This window comes from Ptychodera flava, chromosome 1 (assembly GCF_041260155.1).
Source record: "Ptychodera flava strain L36383 chromosome 1, AS_Pfla_20210202, whole genome shotgun sequence".
NCBI lineage: Eukaryota > Metazoa > Hemichordata > Enteropneusta > Ptychoderidae > Ptychodera > Ptychodera flava.
Genome location: NC_091928.1, coordinates 42,399,233 through 42,420,448, shown reverse-complemented (window position 1 = coordinate 42,420,448; position 21,216 = coordinate 42,399,233). Strand labels below are relative to the sequence as shown.

Below are 21,216 nucleotides of genomic sequence, written 5' to 3'. Positions count from 1 at the left end.
AGCTCTACATTCTTATTGTGTGTTAGATAAGAAGAGAAAGCTGTCTGTGCAGTCTTTAATTGCACCCATAGCTACAGAGAATGAGATAAGAGGTACAGGTATGAGAGATGAGAGAATTCAGTTGGCAGTTTGTAGCCCCAGAGGAGGTCATTACATTAATCAGTCATCCAGGCAGGGGGCGCACTTCATGTAACCATTCAATCCGAAAGTAGCGAAGGAAAACTATTAAAGACTTGGCCGTAAATACTACGCATATGACTTAATAGAGCCCTCGCTGTCAGACAGGCTGATTGTTTGTCGTCATACGCGTCCGTACGTCCATTTTTGGACTGTGTCGACAATTAACTTCTCAGACTGCTCTTGTCGGAATGATTTGAAATTAAGTGTACAGGTTTGTGGGGATGATTTTAGTCAGATTCGTCCAAATTGTGACAGAGTATGCAGTATTGCATTTGGGGCAGTTTTTGCCGTTTTTGATAAAATAAATATGTACTCTACAACTGCTAACTCAATAACTTTGAATTTAGCATCCGGATCAATATGGATAACTATTGACCCGGGGTCAGATTTGAAATCTGCAATTTTGTATTCTAATTTCAAAAACAGCTGATAGAGTTATGGAAATTACAGCTGGAAATCATTGTCATATCATTCAAAAGTAAGGAAACGCTCTTTGAAAAATCGCCTCTTTTATCAATGAGCTTTGTATATATTATAAACATACGTGCGTAAGAAAAACGGTTGCCATGTGCTGTGTGTCAATCTCGCATCGGAGCTCTCTTGGTAAACAGGTCGCTCGTTTATAGTCAAGATAGAAGCGCATACAAAACCATGTAAGAAATATTAAGAATAAAGCAGTTTTAAAGGTCAAATTTAAATATAAATGTATCATTATGATTAAGGGATGGATCGCTAGATTTCACATTTTTTTCGAAAACCGCTGCTTCACAACAGCGCTTACTCGTAGAGTGAACTGCTCGACTACGATATTGAAATTGCATGGACACTCTCCGAATTGCAAGGAATATTCACATTTATTTAAAAAATATGTACAAATGACAGAGGAGTCACTTCCCAATAAGCTTCGAAACTTGAGCATGCATGGTATTCCTTTTGCGTTCACGAAACCACATTTGCCTGAACTCTGACCCTTGCTGCTTATCTTGGTAAGGGACTGGAGAAAAATTAAAGTGGGAGGGCCACCATTTTAAGTATCAAATCACATCAATATCCGACAGAGTCACGATACTGTGTAAATAGACAGGACTCATCTAACCAGACAGTCACATGCAGACTCACAGACTATGTATCAGTTGCTGTGCCGTGAGGCCTAGCAATGGTACACGTATTCAACAAACAAGTTCAAGTTCTACATCATCACGCGTAGACAATTCCAACTTCTTTCTACACTACGACAACCAAAGCAGATCTCAGGCTGACATTGATCTAACATCTGCCAACACAATTTGTGCTGCTGGATGTTTTAAAATAGAAAATTTCAAGTCAATCATATTGTGATAGCCTATGGATATTCCCGGTGTACATGCATTACTAGTCTTGATCGTTATGTAGAGTTAATAGTTGACGGCGCCTGGGCATCGACGAGCCGCTTGCGGCCACACTGCCCGGCGCGATGCGAGCTCATCTGTGTAAGTGACACTAATGGAACTTTTCAATGTTTTCATACAGACAGGTCATCAGTACACTCAACACCATTTTTGATGAAATATATTATACACTCGTTTTCTTCATAGATCATGAAGATGCCATAAGTGAAGAAGAAACCATAAGTGAAGAAGAAACCATAAGTGAAGAAGAACCAAATCGTCTGAACCCGCTCAGTAGGCTCTATGCCGAGCTAAATGATAAACTTGGAGCTGAAAAATACAAAATTCTGTTAACTTTAGTTGGTGGTAAAATCGAAAAACGTCCGCGAGAACAATTGACGACACCTGCTGAATTATTTGAGGAACTTGAAGAACTGGGTTACATATCAAAGAGCGACCTTACGCTGTTGGTACAATTGTTTAAGCAGATGAGGCTGCCTAATTGGTTGAAATGGTGAAGAAATGTAAAAGGAATTGAAGTCCGAATGTAAAATGGAATTGAAGTCAGGAAAAAACCCAAAAAAGAACGAAGTACGCGTAATCGTAAGTGTTAATTATCTTTCGAGAAACGTCGAGTAGATAGCTCCCGAGGATGAGTAAATGATTAGCTGGAGAAGTTTAAATACCGATTCTCAAAAATGAGCTGTTGAACTTTCATTAGTAGCCATGCTTTGCTCTGAATTGTTCACCCTTATATTGTAAGTATTAACATAAAAGTTCATCTTTCAGTTTTCTGTAAGATGTTGTCCCTTCGTCTGAGCTGGGTTCGTAAGACACCTTCCGTATATGATTCAATCTGTACAATCCTTATTTACATACAAATGAAAAGCAAACTCGTCATGAGTTTCTCTCCTTGATAGTAACGTATTTGATGCCAAGGTAACTACATGTATCTATGCGCAAGACCATAAATATGAGAACAGTATGTACATGCCAGATTTCTCACATAACGTATAGCCATCGCACGTAAGTAACAAGTCTGAACCTGATTATTAACCTTTATGCAGAATTGACGTCAAGGTCAATGGCCTCTGTAACAATACGTCTGTCAAGATTTGCACAGAATGATCAGTGATAGCTTCTTATGAATATTAAAAAACTGAGTGGATTCCGTAAATATCGCTATGGGCCTGTTTACATGTATGCTATGGTCACTGTATTTTGATTCAAAAAGTTTTTTCAAAAACCGGCTTAACCGGAAACAAAGACAATTTGATTTAGTTGCAGTTAATAACTATAATATTGTATCCAGTCAGTTATTATATTCTGTCATTTATAACTTTATGTTGTTCTGAATTTGATACGAAAACATTTAAAATGAAAAATAAAGTAATGCACCATAGATTGTCTTCTAAATATTGTACTGTCAGAGCTACTTTACATTCACGTCAATGTTGTAATAGCTTACTTCAAAATTACGGTTTTATTCCGACAAAAAACACAGACAACAAAATATAACACTCATTTTCGTTTCTCATTAAACCAGCGTTCCTTGGAATTATGAAACCTTGAAGAATCTCTCCGGCAGTTTGTAATAAAATGCATTTCGTGTCCTGTAAATGGAAACACGTTTCGAAGTGCGCACGTAATGAGTATTGCTTTTTATAAATTACAGCGGTTTAAGGTTCCAAGACAAGAAATCTACCTTTCAAAGCTGACGATTATATATTGGTTAATAAGCTCAGAACCCCCATAAATTATATATTTTCCGAAAGCCTAGATATAGAGGAACACATTTTTTACCATAGTGTCACCATTGTTTACATAACTATCACGTGATAGGTAATTTGCCTAACCTTTCAAAATCGGTTTTCCCTGTGGTTACCAAATTGTTCCCCTATATCTAGGCTTTCAGAAAATGTATAATTTAGGGAGGTTCTGAGCTTATTAGCCACCAGAGAATTGTTAGATTGAAAAAGGTCAATTTCTTGTCTTGGAACCTTAATTAATTTTTTTAGTTTTTTAACTTTACTCTTTGTTCTCATAATATTTGAATTTTCAATGTTTTATAGTTTGTACGTCATTCAATATTTTCCCCAGACAAAAGTTTTTGCAAATTAACAATAAATAAAAACACGATTGGAATTAGTTTGGGATAATTGGATGGTGAAGTAATGTCGATTTCATCTACAAATGTAATCTCATCTGTTTTTTTACGTTATACACTTGTTTTTATAAGTAATTTGTAATATTGCAACATTCAACTATAGGGCACCTAAAATTTTTGAGAAATTTGAAAAATATGAAAACCCGATTATCCCAAATTAGTTCCAATCGTGTTTAATTATTTCCACGTTTCCTTTGGGGTCAAAAATGTTACTGAACTCACCGAATTTCAGAATACAATGATTTTCAATAAATCTTCGAAATGATTAATTACTTTGAGTTTTGTGTCGTGCTATTTGTCTCACGGTTTGCTTCGACCAGCTTCCTTATGTCATTCAAACACCATTTAGACCATGCACTTGCTTGATTTGGCAAAAATAGAGTTGTTACGGGATAAAATGGCAAGGTCCATTAAACCCACCCACCATATCCAACCATACTATTTATACCCCCCCCCCTTCTTTATTCAGGGGCAGCCAATGAAGCTGTTCGTATGAAAAAAGTGTCCTGAGTAGTTCAATGGCGCGGTGGGGGGTATTTTTTATTCTACCGGTGGGAGTGTGAAGGGTATCTCCTTTTATGTCTGTGGGAGGATAAAAATGTTAGATTTCACTTTTGGCAAATTATTTTGTCGCACGGTGAGGCTTTGTATTCTCGCCAGCAGATTAAACACTTCGTCAGCGTGTTTAAGCTCGCAAAGTTGCGCATAAAAATACGATGCTAACGTTTCTTGCAAAGTTTTTCTTTAAATCCACTTTAGCGGGAAGGACAAAATCAAGTGTTAGATAGAGGGCGATGGCAAACGTTTCATAGAAGGGGGCAACTTGGGAGTTCCTGCGTGGGGAGATGACCTTTTTACCATTATCTACTTAACTTTACCATTAGCGACTATCGAGCATAGGCAAAAACATAGCACAGTCAAACCCTCAACCATCGAAAAAGTATTTCTTTGAGTTTTTATCATCTTCATAGCCAATGATTTGCCTTTCATAGCTTCAGATTTAAATACAGCATGAATTAACATAACGTTGCCTAACCTACTAAAACTCACATGTATTTCAAGATACATATTATAATACAAACAGGATAATATCATATATTATTGCCTGAATACATGGGTTCATGAAGTTTATGCCTGGAATATCCATAGAGATTCTTATATGTCATTTTACAAACATAAGAATGACCACAGAACAGAAACAACGCCGTGGAGAAGGCAACTAAGTTATTTATTATCTTTACTGCAGTTTTTATAGTATTAGATTCAACATTATATATCACAGTATATCACATGACATTAGCAATTTGTTTAATTTAGCCGAGTGTCTGCATAATAGCTAAGGTCTACTGGCACATTTGGTTGGACCTGTCGTGTGATATGTTAACTACTTAAAGACCTTTAAGTACACTGCTATTATTTTAAATCATTATACATTGTGTTTGTATTGTATTTTACCACTTACTCAACTAAAAAGTGACCACCAATGAGAACAAACAACAATGAATTAACCACCAATAACAATCATTTGACCACAAACGACAACAAACTTACCACGACCACCAATAACAATCATTTGACCACAAACGACAACAAACTGACCACGACCACCAATGACAATCATTTGACCGCAAAAAGAAAAGAACTGACCACAAAACAACTTGACCATGCACCAATGACAATGAATTTACTGCAAACGACCATAAACGACAATAAATTGACAACGAATTTCATTTTCTTAACTACTTTATGTGACTATGAATGACTGTCAATGACCATGAATTGCTGATCGCGATCCGACAACTAAATGAAAAGTTCCATATACCGTCCGTGATCGATTACGGTCTATCACATTTAATTTTCATGGTCAGAACGCGATTGCGCGCGTGTTCAATGGCCGTGATCAATTGTAATAAATTACGATCGAACGTGTTTGACAATGATAACCAAAGCATAGAATGTTTGTGACATGCACATCATTCATATCCTGATCCTATGGGACTACGTCGATTTATTGCACTCATTTCACTTTTCACAGAATGTCGAAGTTGGCATGCAAGTGGTGTTGAAATTAAATAGGGTTCAGGTTAAATCCTGAATAGTGTGCTCTGGTCCTTGTTTCGAACATTACGTTTAACCAGCGCTTTACAACATTTGTTACTATTCTGCAGCTGGCCCGAGTACTTTTACACTGGTGCCCTGTAAGGATGTCTGACTCAATAGGACCTCCCAGTGATGTTATCACGGAGTTAACGGCCCAACGCAGGCCAATAAATCACTGGACTGTAAGTCGTGTATTCCAGGTCACAACAGCTTAGCTTATACTCTTTAATGGCTAGACACGTCATAATTACAGCGTATACAGTAAATCTTACTGCCAAGAGTTATAACCTAGATATCCCTAGAGAGCGTTCAGTTATTATGGCGGGGGCATACACAGCAGTCAAGATAAGTGAACCCCCTACCCGTTGCCCCTAAAATTAATGAACCCCCTTTTAAGATGACAAAAATTTCACAGCGCTCACTACTTGATTAATTATTGATCCAATTATGAGTCATAACACTGGCCATTATCGGTACATACATATAATATAAAATCAGTGGAAAAGAGATTTTTTTCCAAAAACATGCTCTTCTTCCTGAACACTGTATACACTGTATACTGTGTCTCGGAAGGTTCAAACAGTTCTTCATCACTTGTGCTACTGCCAATTTCATAGATTAGAACATCATCATCCTCTTCCCAGGCAAAAAGTTCTGAGTATGATATGTCACTGTCAACAAGGACAATGCTAATTGACATTAAAACAGTGTTTTCATTTATATTCCAGTCTTTGTGTCTATTTATCCAGATAAGCTTTGTACATCTCTTTCCTGAAACTGGAACTGTCTTTCCTTGCAGACAGTCTAACAGCACTACGGCAGTAAAACACCAGAATCTTGGTTTCTTCTGGGAAAAGGAGGCAGTATACAGCCAAAAATTAGCTTACCATTCCACTCGAGCAGCGTGAATCCAGTCTAAGTAGGGTTAGCTGCATATGAACGATTAATCCTCAAAGTTAAGAAGCGAGCTGTCCAAAATTATCAAGCTAAGAAGTGGAGCAAGTACTATAAATGAGCGAAGTCCAAAAATTGACGTGATGGTCGTCGGATTGCTTGTACTCGAGAGCACAACTCTATGAAAACAAATGTCGTGCCTGTCGATGAATGACAGAAAACAAGTTGAAATTTTACATTGTTCTTTGATAGTTTTTCTGTCCCATTGTGGAGACTAATTGTCCTTCTGGTCAACATGGCGCATATGATAATGAAATTACGACCACGCCATGAATCACAACAGTCAAATCAGATATTTCAAGGTACGTGTTATGACTTCAACCGTGCTCTTTTATATTGAGAGGAAAACGAAGGACAGCACTCTGTGGTAATTTGGATCAGGGAATAAAATACTCTGAGTTTTCGTTTGGCACTTTCTCAAGATATTAATATTCTCAACAGGTTTTCAACTAAGCTATGCAAGCTGTAGATAACCAATAACTTATGGATTCATAAAGCCGATAATTTTCCTCGTTTGCAATTACGCCATCGCTATAAATATATTTTTACTAGTTGTCAAAATCCGAAGCTGACGTTCGCCACATTAGGGAGATTTTAGTTGTTATGAGAGTAGAAGCTCGGAGGAATCGAAGGCAGGGTCATATTCATGGGGTGGGCCATATTATGAAAACTTGTCCGGTGGTGGGAGGGGGGGGGGGTTGTTAAATTTGCAAATTTTACAAGTATGGCCCAAAACGAATTAGAACTTAGTGAAAATGGCGGCAGAGTGATAACAGAGAGTACTGATATTGCAAATGATTTCTGAGAGTATTCCTCTGATATTGGGCTAAATTTGGCGTCTAAAATTTCCACTGATATCAATTTTCAGAATTATTTGAAGCAGAGCCGAAGCAATTCTTTCATTTTCGACCAGTTGTACCGGGAGACATTAGATAAGAAATGCTCTCCCTGGATTCCTCAACACATCTCGTTATCATTTCACTAATCTTCTTTGACTATTCATGCAGCTGAGTATATCGCTTGTCCTATTTCACGCATTATCGATCTTTCGATTTCGAAATTTGTGCATTGACAAGCCTTGGTAATACCCTTTAAATCCGTGTCAGCGATTTTTTCCCAGTCTCCATTCAAAATATATTGCGCGACTATTACAGTTCCTTCAAAAGCACCTTAGTCTAACACCTTTAATATTGCACAACAAAAGCAAAGGCACATGAAGGAAATCACAGACACCGATTTGAAGGGTATTACCAAGGCTTGTCAACACACAAATTTCAACCGGAAATCGTGCAGCGTGTTCGCCAAAGGGAGGAAAAACTGATTTTTGGAAGTTTCAGAAAAATGCTTGTCACGTGACCATTGTGAGAATAATAACTATGTACTGTGCACAGTCGGATTCCCAATATCAGAACTTTCAGAAAATATGTTTCACAAATTGATGAAGCCATACCTATGCAAGCCAATCTTGCCCAGGAGTTCGTTATGTTGTCGGTTACGTATAAAGAACACGAGCGTCAGTATTTGATCTTACAACCTGGGTTTTCTCTACAAACAATTAGGCATCGTGACCGGTGAGAAAAGGACACCTGGCTTTCATAGGCAACCTTTGGGTCAATCATTTGTTTGCAAACACACACGTGCGATACACAGCCATGCTCTACAAGCCACTATTGACACATTCCGGAAACTGAACGCCGTCGAATTATTAAGATAAATAATACTGAAATGGGCTTTGTGTTCTACTTGTTGCCACCGTTATGCAAATTTAATCATTGATATAATTTCTAATGTGAGTCAAATCTAATTCTGTTGTTAAAAAGCTTCTTTCACATTCATTGCAGGGAGAGATATCATAGCGGGTAATATGTGCGTATTTAACTGCGTTCGAGAGAGATGTGCGATTTGTCTCTGTATAGTATAGTATAGTATAGTATAGTCTAGTCTAGTATAGTATAGTATAGTATTGGTAAGTTTTCACAAATATGGACCCAGCACGAAGTCATTAAAATCTTTTAATACGGTAGAAGGAAGTAACCCTCCCCCTCCCCCCACGAGATAACAGATTTTTAATCACGATTCCTCTCTCGCGTTTGGAACGGCAAAAATTGTGTTGTCAGATGCTAAGCCGTTCCTTTTACTCTTGTCACTAAGCAATTTTATTTTTCCATTTCTTACCTTCAGCCTGTGGAATAATGCAAAATTACACAAACCGTACAATTCTTGCGTTTGCTTTTTGCTGGGGACTACTTTATATCGAAATGCACTGTTGGTAAAAGTCGACTTCTCAATAAAGCAAGAGTTTTAGATAGTGATCTCATAACCACTTCGTACTGATGTACTTAGTACGTTCACACTGCACAAAATTCAGCTATCTAGGCCCTACTCTGAGTCGCCTCTGGTTTTTGTCCCACTGAAAAAATGGAATGTGAACTGTTTTGCCCTGGCCTGAGTCAACCCAGGGTGCGCCCAGTTCGAGAGGGGGGTTTAGACCCGGGCAAAATATTTGAATCGGGCAAGATTGCAAATGTGAACGCATTGTGCCCGACTCTGGTCCCAGTTCACGCCCTCACAGTTGGTCCTCATACATGTAAACAAAACAAACACTTTTTGTCGGTGATCATGGCAGCCCGAGGTGTAAACTGGTCAACAAGCGAAAAAAAAAGTTTAATTAATATTTGGAAAGGAGTGATTAAGCAAAGTATAATGGATGGCACGTCAAGAGACAGGTTAGCATACAACTTGATATCCCAACAATTACAAGAAATCGGCTATGACAGGAATCCCGACCAATGTCGTAGAAAAATTAAGCACCTAAAAAAGGAACAGCGCTGTTCACGGTTACAGGTCTGTTACTAAATATAGCTGTACGCGCGCGACATCGGACACGCAGCTTGAAATGCGGACAAATTTTATCAATGTTGCAAGCGTGGCTGTTTTTGCAGCTTGTACTCCGAGTCGTGAATATGTTTTTTAGTATTAACTGTTACACTAGCAGTCGCCCACTGAGATGTATTTCGTCGTTTTTGCATGCGTAATTTTCAAAAGCGTAATCTAAAAATGCGGACAAATATTTATTTTTGCATATTAATGAGAGAACAGTGACGTAAACTGTGAACGGCCCTATTCAAAAAGGTATGCGATAACACCCGGACAAGCGGTAGGGGCCGTAAAACATGCATGTTTTATGATGATCTTGTTGAAGTTCTTGGTGACAGGCCAGCCATTAACCCAAGACCAGGTGCTGTCATCGACAGCGAAGTCGATCCGGTTGATCAAGGCATGGAGGTAGGAAGAGACTACTACCTCCATGATCAAGGTAAGTACGGGCAGCGGCTTTCTAATTCTATTTCAAGTTTCGCGCGACTTTATTACTGCAGGTACAAATATTGTCGTCTGCTAAAAACTGAAAGCATGATAACACGCGGGTTCATCACTTTCGCCGAAATAGTGTTGCAACTTCTTCTTCATCTAAACCAGCATATCTGTTGTAGGTGATTTATCAGCAAGAAAATTTAAAAAAGTGTCATTTTGGTGCGTAATTAACTGAGCTCAAGGGATATAAGCTTACGGTCAATATACTAGGTGGGCCGGCAAACCGCTCAGCACTTACAAAACCTGTATTTGACAAAAATGAAGAAGGAAGGAAGCCATTTTGATGCTAAAATTGATATTTTAGTGAACAAATCGATAAGAAACTTCTTGTGTGACCGTAGTATGAATGTCTTCAGTATACGCCTCTTTTTCAAGGGGGGGGGGGGGGGTGTCTGCCCTCTGGTGACCCTGGACCCCTGCGCATGCGAAGCTGCATAAATTATAGCCACACAGTGGCAGTGTGAGGCTTCATGTACTGTCTGTACAGCAAGCACAAACTTGTCAAAGAGGTAGATTACAAGAAGTGAGAATGGAAATAAGGAAGATTAACAGGACATACTGGTAGGTGAAGGTAAAACAGCCGTGAGAGTAAAGAGTGAATCATTGTGCATGTGCAATGCATTGAATATAATTTCTAGAACGTCTTCAGACGCAATGTGTCTGTAAATCACGGTCCCGTGGATGTGTAAATTGATGTTGGTAAATCGACAACACATTGTATGGAATTTGAGCGAAAACGGAAGTGAAAATATCGAGACGAGTGTGAGAAAGTGTTCAAATCATTGACAGAGATGAAAGATGTCCGTATATCATGCGAGCACTGTGTTGGCTCCGTTTCTAGCTTTGTGAGTCTATGGTAGGATCATGGAGGCAGTCGTGGCCATTCAATGGAACTGTGACGACAATTTAAGGTCAAAACTAAGGGACTGGTCAGTTTTTCGGCAAGGGGGATTCAAGGGGGGGGGCACCCTGTTTTTGTCTTTGGTAATGGGGGGAGGGTCACAGTGTTTTTGAATTGCCAATAGGGGGGTCAGTGTGTTTTTGAATTTCGACACGGCTCACACTTGCGAAGTTGCGTATAATGCATAGTGCAAGCAATATATTTCATCATTCAGTTGCATTTTTCGGCGCGCTCTTCTGGTGCGTAATTTTTATAATAGTAAGACATATTTTTCAGAGCCCCGTCCTAGTGCTGAACTTTAATATATCAGACATATGTATATATATATATACCTTTGGGTGCAAATTCTTTAAAATATCAAACAATATTTTTTCAGCACGCCCTTCAGCTGCATAACTTAAATTTCATATGTCAGATATATATATATATATATATATATATATATATATATATATATATATATATATATATATATATATAGTAACTCGGATGGAAATAATACAGCAATGATGTAAAGTAACGTCATGCAAGTGCAAGCAATAGATCATTAAGGGTTCTCTATGATTGTGTCATATGAATGATGAAGATATGACATCAGCAGGATTAGTTTATAACAATATACAGCAAAGAAATAACATCATCAAAATCTCCTAGGTGTTCATCAGTTATATATATATATATATATATATATATATATATATATATATATATATATATATCTGGGTGTTTAATAATAAGTAATCATGCAATTAATCTTTATAACTATGGAAATCACACCCAAAGATAATTTGTAAGTTTTCTATCTTTCAATTCAATAGTGTACTAATTGAATACAGTTTACATTTACGTTTTACAAGATTTTACTATTAACATTTCGTTTCCTTTATTTTCAAAATTAAATTATGGGTTGATGATGCACCAGCTGGTTTTGACTCTGATAAAGAAGAGGATGTCAACAATTTGCATTCCGATGAGCAGATTGTGTCAGGTAAATGTTGGTTTTTTTATCTGTAAAGCTTATATTTAAAAACATAGAATTGTTGTGAAGATGGTTGAGTGGAACATGTTTTGTTTTAGGTATTGCATTCAATAGACTCTAGTAACATCAGGGTGTTTTGTCTTGAAGCTACCCTTCTGTCTCTTGGTCTGATATCTCAAGAACAGCTGATAAATTTTGACGTAAAGTTGGTACACAGTTGCACTTGGGAAATTGCTAGAACTGAAAAGTAGATATTGCTGTTTTAATGGGTGATAATTTGCATAATTTGTGATTTTTTTAGCATGTTCACAGTCCATTTCACATCTAGTATAGCTTGAAACAGTATGTACCGGTACTCACTGACAAATTTCTACTCAATCAGTCGTTGTACGTTTTGGCTATTTTTCTGTATTTTTGTTTTGTGCATCAATGGCAGTTTCTTGTTCTACTTCCTTCAGCTTGGTAAAATCTTCAAAATAAATGTTATCAAAATAGCTGAGAATGTTGCAAAGCAGAATGCCTGTATTTTTGCATGCTGTGTTGAGAAGAAACAAGAAACCATGGTTGACATACACACAAACATAATGAATGATATTTTCAAAAAATGCCAAAAGTTACAGCTATAAATGTCCCTTTAACACAACAGTAGGAAACTTTGTTTTTCATAAATCTTTATATATATAATATCAGGGATAGAAATACTTTTTTATTTCTTGTGGCAAAAGTTTGCCACCGGATATAAAATCAGGTGGCAATTATGAAAAATCTGGTGGCAGTTTAACACATCATGTGATCGGAATAATACAACATTTTGTCATTGCCACATACTCATTCTAATTTTATAATTCTTGAAAATATGGTGAGTACACGTCACAAAAAGTCAACCCATACTGCAGGCCTCGGAAAAAAATTTTCAAACTTACTAACCGTGGGACACGTGAATTTCATTTTTACTTGCCCGAGAGGAAAAATTACTTGCCCTAAATTTCTAATAACTGTACCAGTAATTTGTAACAGAGAGCAAGAGTTTTGCCATATTAAGTGATTTCAAAGAGGTAAAAAACAGATTCAAACATGAACTACATCTTGTTAAAATGAAGGACTATTACCAAATCTGAAATGTCGCAGAAAAAATGTGAGAATACTTTAGTCTTTTCTGTAGATTTGGCCATCTCAAAAACATCTTTGAATTTGGAATTTTTCCACAACCTAATCCAAATTAAAATCTTTGCATAAGAGTAATAAGATTGTGTGATTTACAATGTGCATGGCTGGCTGCTGCTCTTTATTATCACGCTGAGATCACAAACAACTGCTCTGCTAGTGTTTGCATACGCACATGTACATCTGCAACGCTTTTACCTGCTTACACGTTTACTCACTGAGCACAGCCGTCTTTCAAAGTTTTATTTTGATAAATGTATTCATCAAGAGAGCAGACTGAGATTCAAGTTTAGTTTCGTTACTCTTCAGTGCAGATTTGTTTTCTGTAAGTGAGAGCCCATCCCTAACAACAAGGTCACGTAATTTGAAACTGTCTGCATCTCACGCACTACATACATGTAGCTGCAATATGTGGCCTTCTTGGTCGACTGAGCCCGTTTCGACTACGATGTAAACTTGTACTTTTTCAACAGGGTGTTGATTTATGTTGAACAGTAAGCATTGCCGAGATCCATGGCTTCGAATAAGTTTACATCCATTTGCCAAGCACATGATGCAATCACACTATCGCGTGAAGCTGATCGACTGTCATACGACAGTGACTCATACACTTGCACAAAGAGAATGGCAACCACTGTAAAGAGCATACCACTTTACGGCACACATACAAAACAGTGAGTTCACTCCGTGTCGTCGGAGAGAACATGTCGCAAAACTCTATTTTTACGACTTTTTGTGTTTTACAACAGCAAGAATGATTATTTTGCGATGTCGGGCGGATTTTCAAGGGTTTTCAGAAAAAACTTCTGAGAGTTGAAGGACTTACAATGATTGTAGGCGTGTACAGACCTAATGAAATACGTTTTCAAGCTTGAATTGTCCAGAGCTAAGTTAATTCAACCGCTGGTGCACTTGCCCGTCGGACGGGAAGCATATTGATTTTACTTGCCCGAATGCAAAATTCACTAGCCACGGGCGTCGGGCGATAGGAATTTTTGAGCCCTGTACTGGCTAATGAATTGCAAGTATTTATTATTATTTAATTAATGCAGGCTGCAGTTTGCTTTTCTTTAAAATGTCACAACATGCTTTTATCGTGTGCGGTATGACTGTATATGCGGCTATCACAGAGGGCAACAACATGCTAAGTGTACAAAAGCTGCTGTCATCGATATGGAGATTAGCCAATCACAAGTTTGGATTCACGCTACGTTTTCATTCATGCCAAAATGTTTTCCGCAATTAGTTTTTTGCTAATGAGTTTTCCGCCGTCAGACAACGCGTGTTCCTTCAGTGTTCCTTCATTCAAGCCGTAGGATCGATGACATGATGACCCAAAATTTAGTGGCAGAAAAATACCACCAGAAAAAAAATTTGGTGGCAGATTGACAGTTTTTGGTGGCAAATGCCACCATTGCCACGATTATTTCGAACACTGAATATGTACACTCATTTATAATATTTTTTCTTCTTATACAGAATGTACTAGGCCTTTGAAGAAAAGGCGTGTGGAACAACAAACTGGAAATGGTAAAAGCTTGTTTTTGAAAATTTTAATCACATGGTTTTAATGAGAACATATTTTTAATACAACTGATAGATTAACCATTTGGGTGCTGTAATTTTTCCCACCAAAATTTCAGTGCAATATTTTACCAATTTTATGAATTTTCCTGTAATTTCTTTTGATAATATTTGATCAAATCGACATCACGTTTCATTGGATACAATTTTTCACCAAAGTTTTGGCAAAAATCTGCAAAAAATTTGACTGAGGCACAATTTATAAAGGTGACAAAAATTGACTTTGGCGCTGAAAGGGTTAAAGGATGAGAAAAGCCAGTGGTCTGAGGTCCTGGCCCAACAATGTTTTGCCCAGGATCTCATTTGCTTTTATATGTCAGTGGTCAGATGTACCAGTCGACTATGGGTAAAATAATGAAAAAATGATTGTGAACGAAAGCAGGGCCACCTAAAAAAGTTGCAGGATTATTGGATTAACTTTGATACTGGGCCTTAAACCATCTGAATCAAAATGGATGTGCTCACCCCTGAGATTTAATGCGTATTGTATTGTGTTTATGAATGGTTTAATCACAGGTTCATATAGAAGAGTTGTGTTTTGGACTTTTGTATGGTATGCCATAAACTATGATAATTACCATAAATTGGAGTTAAATCATTCCTTTTTTATGATGTGTTTATAAATTTAAGAAAGGTTCCAGAGAAGTATATAGTAGATTGATTTCAAACACTTTACTGAGTCTGCCATTGAATAAATAGATAATTTCCTTGACCAGCCATTGAATATGTAAATTTTCTGTACTACCTTCAAATACTAGTATTCATTATAAATCATGTAGAAGCCAAACCAGGAATTCTACTCGACAGGGATACAAACAACCCTCAATATTGTCTTGTCTTCAACATTTTTCTTAGAATAAAACAGAACACATTGATTTACAAAGTATTCATTTCAAAATTCTTCATAGTGATACACCAAGATACCAACTGTGACAGCAGCCCACAGGAAACACCCAGTGACGAAATTGAACAAATACAAGGTTTGTGATTTTAGTCATGGCAATCATGTATTTCATTCTACTTTAGTAATTGGCAAGCACTGGCAATGTTCTTTCTGTCTTTCTTGAATCTGTGCCAACTTGCAAACTTACTTGCTTCAAACTTTTTACACAGCTAATGTCGTTGGGCCTATGCCATCTTGCAAACCAACCTATTTCCGACCTTTCAGATAGCCAAGTTGGCAAAGGGGCACACCAACTTCATTCTCTAAAAGGTTGGAGGTAAGTTAGTACAGAAGTGTGGCTCAGATTTGTTTTACATGCCTTCAATTTTTGTGACACAATATTTACTTTTGGGCTATCAAAATGATAGTGTAAAATGTTTAACTTCAGAAGGTAAATAATTAAAAGAATTCACAGACACCCTTTTTGAGAACACTAAAACAGCAATCCACTGTGCAAATGGCAACATTGTCACAGGAAGCGAGGAAAATTGATTTTTGAAATGTTTTAAATTTCCTATCATGTGATTCTCAGGTAAAAAATTGGTACGTCAATGGCACAGATGCATATCAAAAGCTTTCCAATAGTGTACTGTTTATAGTCATTCCTATCTATTTGTCAAAGAATTCTTAGTTTGAAATGGCTGCCTCATCCAACTCAAGGCCTAAAATTACTTTTCCTGTAAACTAATCTGAGATTGAACATGGTTTTTGTGTGTTCTCAAGGTGGACAGTCTTCTTCCAAAATATGTACAAAATCTATGTTATCAAGAGCAACAGATTTAATAATAACTGAAAAGTTTTCTTCCCCCACTCCCAGTGACACAGGAAGATACAGCTCGTAGCCCACATGAAAGACCGAAAAGTGGTGCTGAACTGAGGCAAGGTAGGTAATTGAGGCAGGCTCCTCAATAATGGATCTTGTTCTATGTCATTCACCTAGCAAAGATCATAGCAAAGGCTATATGCTATGACATTTGTAGTACTATATGTATGCCACCAAGATTAAGAGATAAACCATAAAAACCCTTTTTAATTCAACTGGAAAAAATACTACAATCCGAAATGGCTAACTTGTAAAAAATTCAACTTTTCTGGTGATCAAATTAAAATGGGATATTTTCAACTTGTAAAAGTTCAAATGTTGTGTCTGAAAAAATAATGATACATCTTCCTGATTTTTGGAGGAATGTTATATTTTTATCTTGTGTTGAATGCTTTCAAGTGATAATCTTTTTGTGCTATTCTCTTTTTTTCTATCATCATGAAGTTGAAAATGATACTTGGGTAAAATACAGCTAGATTCAAAGGTGATGATAAAGATGTCAATTTAATAGAGACAAGAATTGTGCTATGTATATTTGAATATTTGAAATGAATTGGGGAAAATAAAAAAAGTGATTTTGGCAGAAATTGAAAGGGCTGTTGATTTAATATATAGTTTTTTATGGTATTTTTTATTCTTCACACTCCCAGTGACAGAGGAAGATACTTCCACAGCTCAAAGCCCACAGGAAAGACCAAAAAGTGGTGTTGAACAAAGACGTGGTATGTAATTCTTTGCTCCTCAAAATAGATCTCGTTCTGTGTCATGCTCCGTGAAAAGATCATAGCTTGTTATGACCTTTAGGCTAAAGTAATTAGATTTTACATTTTGATTCCACTCAAAATTTTGAAAGGTCAGCAGTTCAAAAATGTACATGCAAAATTTAGCATACACTAGTTTATAATTGCTTGTCTGTTTCCATGCAGTTTGGGTCTATTAAAGAATGATTGCAGAAGCTTCATGCTCGTTTTCAAGACACATTTTACAAAATTTGTAAAAAAATTTCTGTAGACAGCAGAGTCCTAATCAAATACACTATGAGTTTTTTTATGAAAATCTTCAATGACCTATGCCCATATGCATGTTGACGTAAAACAAAGAGTTAAAGGACTATGGTTTTCTTTATTCACTCTTGCAAAATGTTGGCTGACACTGATTCTTTTTATTGAGGGCACTCTCCAAAGATTAGGTACCATAGCAAACAAGGCCAGCAGGTCTCACTCATGTAAACAATGCCCTCACTGGAGTCATAAAGTATTGCATTGATAAAAATCCATCCATTGCTGACTGTGTGCTTTCATGAACCATGTATCTTATATTCAAACAGAATTCATATTATTTTAATCTGTACACAAGTACTGGTATTTTTGTAAATGCCACAGATTTCATTGTAATTTCTTACATTGCTGGTGATGGTGGTATCTAGTCTCTCTACCTGGTCAATTTCCAAAAAATAGGGAATTAGTGTATAGAAACCGATATTTTTATTATAATAGGTGCTTTGTTCTTAATATTTACAGATTAAACATTTTCCACTTGGTTTTACACTTTTTGTTGAAATCTGCATTTATATCGGACACCTACCAGACTGTCCTTGCAACAATACAATAAGTATGTTTCAAACAAGGATTGAATAGGACTAAGAAAGTTTGTGTCTGAAATTTCCTAACATTTTCATACATATTGAGGCAAATAAATATGTGACGAACTAAATACAGTTATGTTTTTATACCTTTAGAAGAACAACAGAAAAAGCGACATGAATGTGATTCAAAGTTACAGAAGGTAATGGACAAGTGCATGGAGAGACACCTAGTACATGAGCAGAAACGTGACAAAAAGTTTGAAGATGTCGAAAGAAAGAGAGAAGAAAGAGAAGCAGAATATGAGAGGATGCTACAGGAAGAAAAGCAGAGGATGTGGGATTTTGAAGAGAGGCGACTGAGATTTGAAAGGGAACAACAAGAGTTAAATAGGCAACATGGAATGCAAATGTTTAGAATGTTTCTTCAGTTTGCACAAAGAGATCATGGTGCAAATTATTACAATTCAAGCCCTCAACCACACCATACTTCACCACCACCACCAACATCAGTACAGTCACCATCAGCACCACACTCTCAGCAACCACTGTTTGAAGTATACCACCAAAGAAACCCTGTCAGTTTCATTGCAATGCAGCAACCACCTGTATTACATGAATTATATGATCAAGATGTCTTCAGTGATAGTATTCTGTCTGACTCCATTAATGTGATTACAAACAAATAAATTCTATAGTAGTTTGTCCCTACGAACATTTTCCGGGGGGACTTATAGGTTTGGTCATGTCCGTGCGTGTGTGCATCCGTCCGTCTGTCCACGCAGATATCTCAGTGATGCCTGAAGTGATTTTATTCAAACTTGGTACAAGGACTACCTTATATATGAAATGATCCAATATGGCCACCGTGCGGCCATTTTGTTATGATTTTTTCATGTATGGAGCCATATCAGGCACCTTTTAGCCAATTTGATTCAAAGTTAGTACAAGGACATGGACCTATGTCACACATATACACGTCAATTTGTTGCACGATGTGATCCAATATTGCCGGCATTAGGCCATTTGGTACGATTTTATAGTACCTAGCCATAACTCGGGCACATCTCAACCGATTTGATTCAAAGTTGGTACAAGAACATTGACCTATGTCATTCATATCCTCGTCAATTTGTTGTATGATATGATCCAATATGGCTGCATGTCTGCCATAATGTTTCCATGTCATTTACCATAACTCAGGCACGTGTGGCACGGAATTGACCTATGTCATGCATATGCACATTGCTTTGTTTTACGATAAGATTGAATATATGGATGCATGGCGACCATTTTGTTACGATTTTTTCATGTCCGCAACCAAAGCTCAGACATGTATCAACCGATTCATGCACAAGCCAAGTTTGTCGTCTCCGAGCAAAAAATACGGGATTTATTCTCTGGTCGTTCTACGTCACGTCAACCCGCGTCTATGTCATCAATTTTGGTGTGTCGGACCTTTTTTTGTCGATCTTCGATGTGCTCGTAAATATGTAAACAAACAACATGGCGGCCGATGTTTCTCCCACGATCAAAAGTCATGTAATGAAATCAATATTTTCACAGACTACGACATTACTAATCCGAACAATGTAAACACAAGAGTGTACCGCCTGTATATTCCGAAGGAATTACGTGAATAATTTGCGGAAACAACGAACTCGAAGCTGGTCGCGTATACCATTGGTTCCCTACATGCATTGCAAACAGGGTCAGACGCGACGTTTACAGTGTTCGCGCCGTCGAGATTCACTCAATATTTGTTCCCGAAAAATAGCGTATCTTCGTCTGTGATAATTTCTAGGACTATGCTATCTTTGAAATAGAGTTTAACTTTGCGGAAGGTAGCCTACATGTGACCGAGAGCTGTCATTTGCTCCACACACGAATGAACATGAGCGTTCACGCACACGACGGACGGCTGGAAATGATTGACAACTTGTGCACAGCGTACTGATATTTATTCCTAAAGTAGTTCAAAAGTTTAAACGTTGAATCGTCATGGAAAACTTATTTTATTTTGCAAAAAATAACGAATTCTTGGCTTGTGCATGTGATAAGTATTTCGACTCGTGGTGACACGGTCATTTCGTCACTCGTATTTTCCATCGCTGAACGAAGAAAAATATTAGGGAATAATATCTCGACCAATTATTCAAAGTTGGTATTAGGACATTGACTTATGTTATACATATGTACGTCGATTTGTTCACGACATATAATCCAATGCGGCCTTATGGCGGCCTTTTTGTTATTTTTTTATGTCGAGAGCCATAACTCTGGCAAGTCTCAACAAATTTTATTCAAAGTTGGTACATGGACAATGACTTATGCCATACATATGCATGTTGATCTTTTAGATGGTAAGATCAAATATGGTTGCGTGGCAGCAATTTTGTTACAATTTTTTCATGTACAGTGCCATAACTCAGACATATTTCCACCAGTATCATTCAAAGTTGATACAAGGACATTGACCTGTAGCAGTATCATTTCAATTATTGAATTTTGTAATTAGGCTGATATGTCAGGAAATACTGCATCAAATTTCATGAAACTTGGTACAAATGTTAAGCTGACATTGCTTTAAACAGTGAAAAAGACATTTATCAGTGTCATTTTAATTAATTTGTAATTGCATATGTAATGAACTTTCCTAATTAGAGTGATATATCCACAAATACTGCGTCAAATTTGATGAAACTTGGTACAGATGTTGATCTCATAGTGTTGTAAATACAATTCAATGACAGTTAGCAGTATCATTTAAATTGATTGTTAGTTTGCTTTTACATATGAATTTTTGTTCAGGATGAATGTTCAGAGGCACTGCATAAAACTTTATGAAATATGGTACCGCCGGTGGTAATCTGTCTGTGTTAGGATAGGATGCAAAAAATGTTTGGCAACATCCTGTCGATTTATTACTAATTGACTCATTTAATGACCTTTTTTTTGTAATTTGGATGGCGGCCTACATTGGTTTTATGTTTCACTACCATGGAACTCATTCTCAGCCATTAAGGTCCATCTGTATCATAGTATTTTTATCACAGACCTAATCAAAGAGGAGGACCTTATCCTCTCTGAGTACTTGTAA

General features: G+C 37.1%; 1 protein-coding gene across 1 annotated transcript; it reads left to right on the top strand.

The window, feature by feature from the left end:
- The first annotated feature begins 11,952 nt into the window (after window positions 1-11,952).
- Window positions 11,953-19,783, top strand: LOC139137985 (mitogen-activated protein kinase kinase kinase kinase 4-like). Its single transcript, XM_070706211.1, has 6 exons — window positions 11,953-12,029; window positions 14,664-14,714; window positions 15,677-15,748; window positions 16,529-16,594; window positions 17,185-17,256; window positions 18,273-19,783. The coding sequence occupies exon 6, from the start codon at window positions 18,323-18,325 to the stop codon at window positions 18,803-18,805; it is 483 nt and encodes a 160-aa protein (XP_070562312.1). The 5' UTR covers window positions 11,953-12,029; window positions 14,664-14,714; window positions 15,677-15,748; window positions 16,529-16,594; window positions 17,185-17,256; window positions 18,273-18,322; the 3' UTR covers window positions 18,806-19,783.
- Window positions 19,784-21,216: the final 1,433 nt, after the last annotated feature.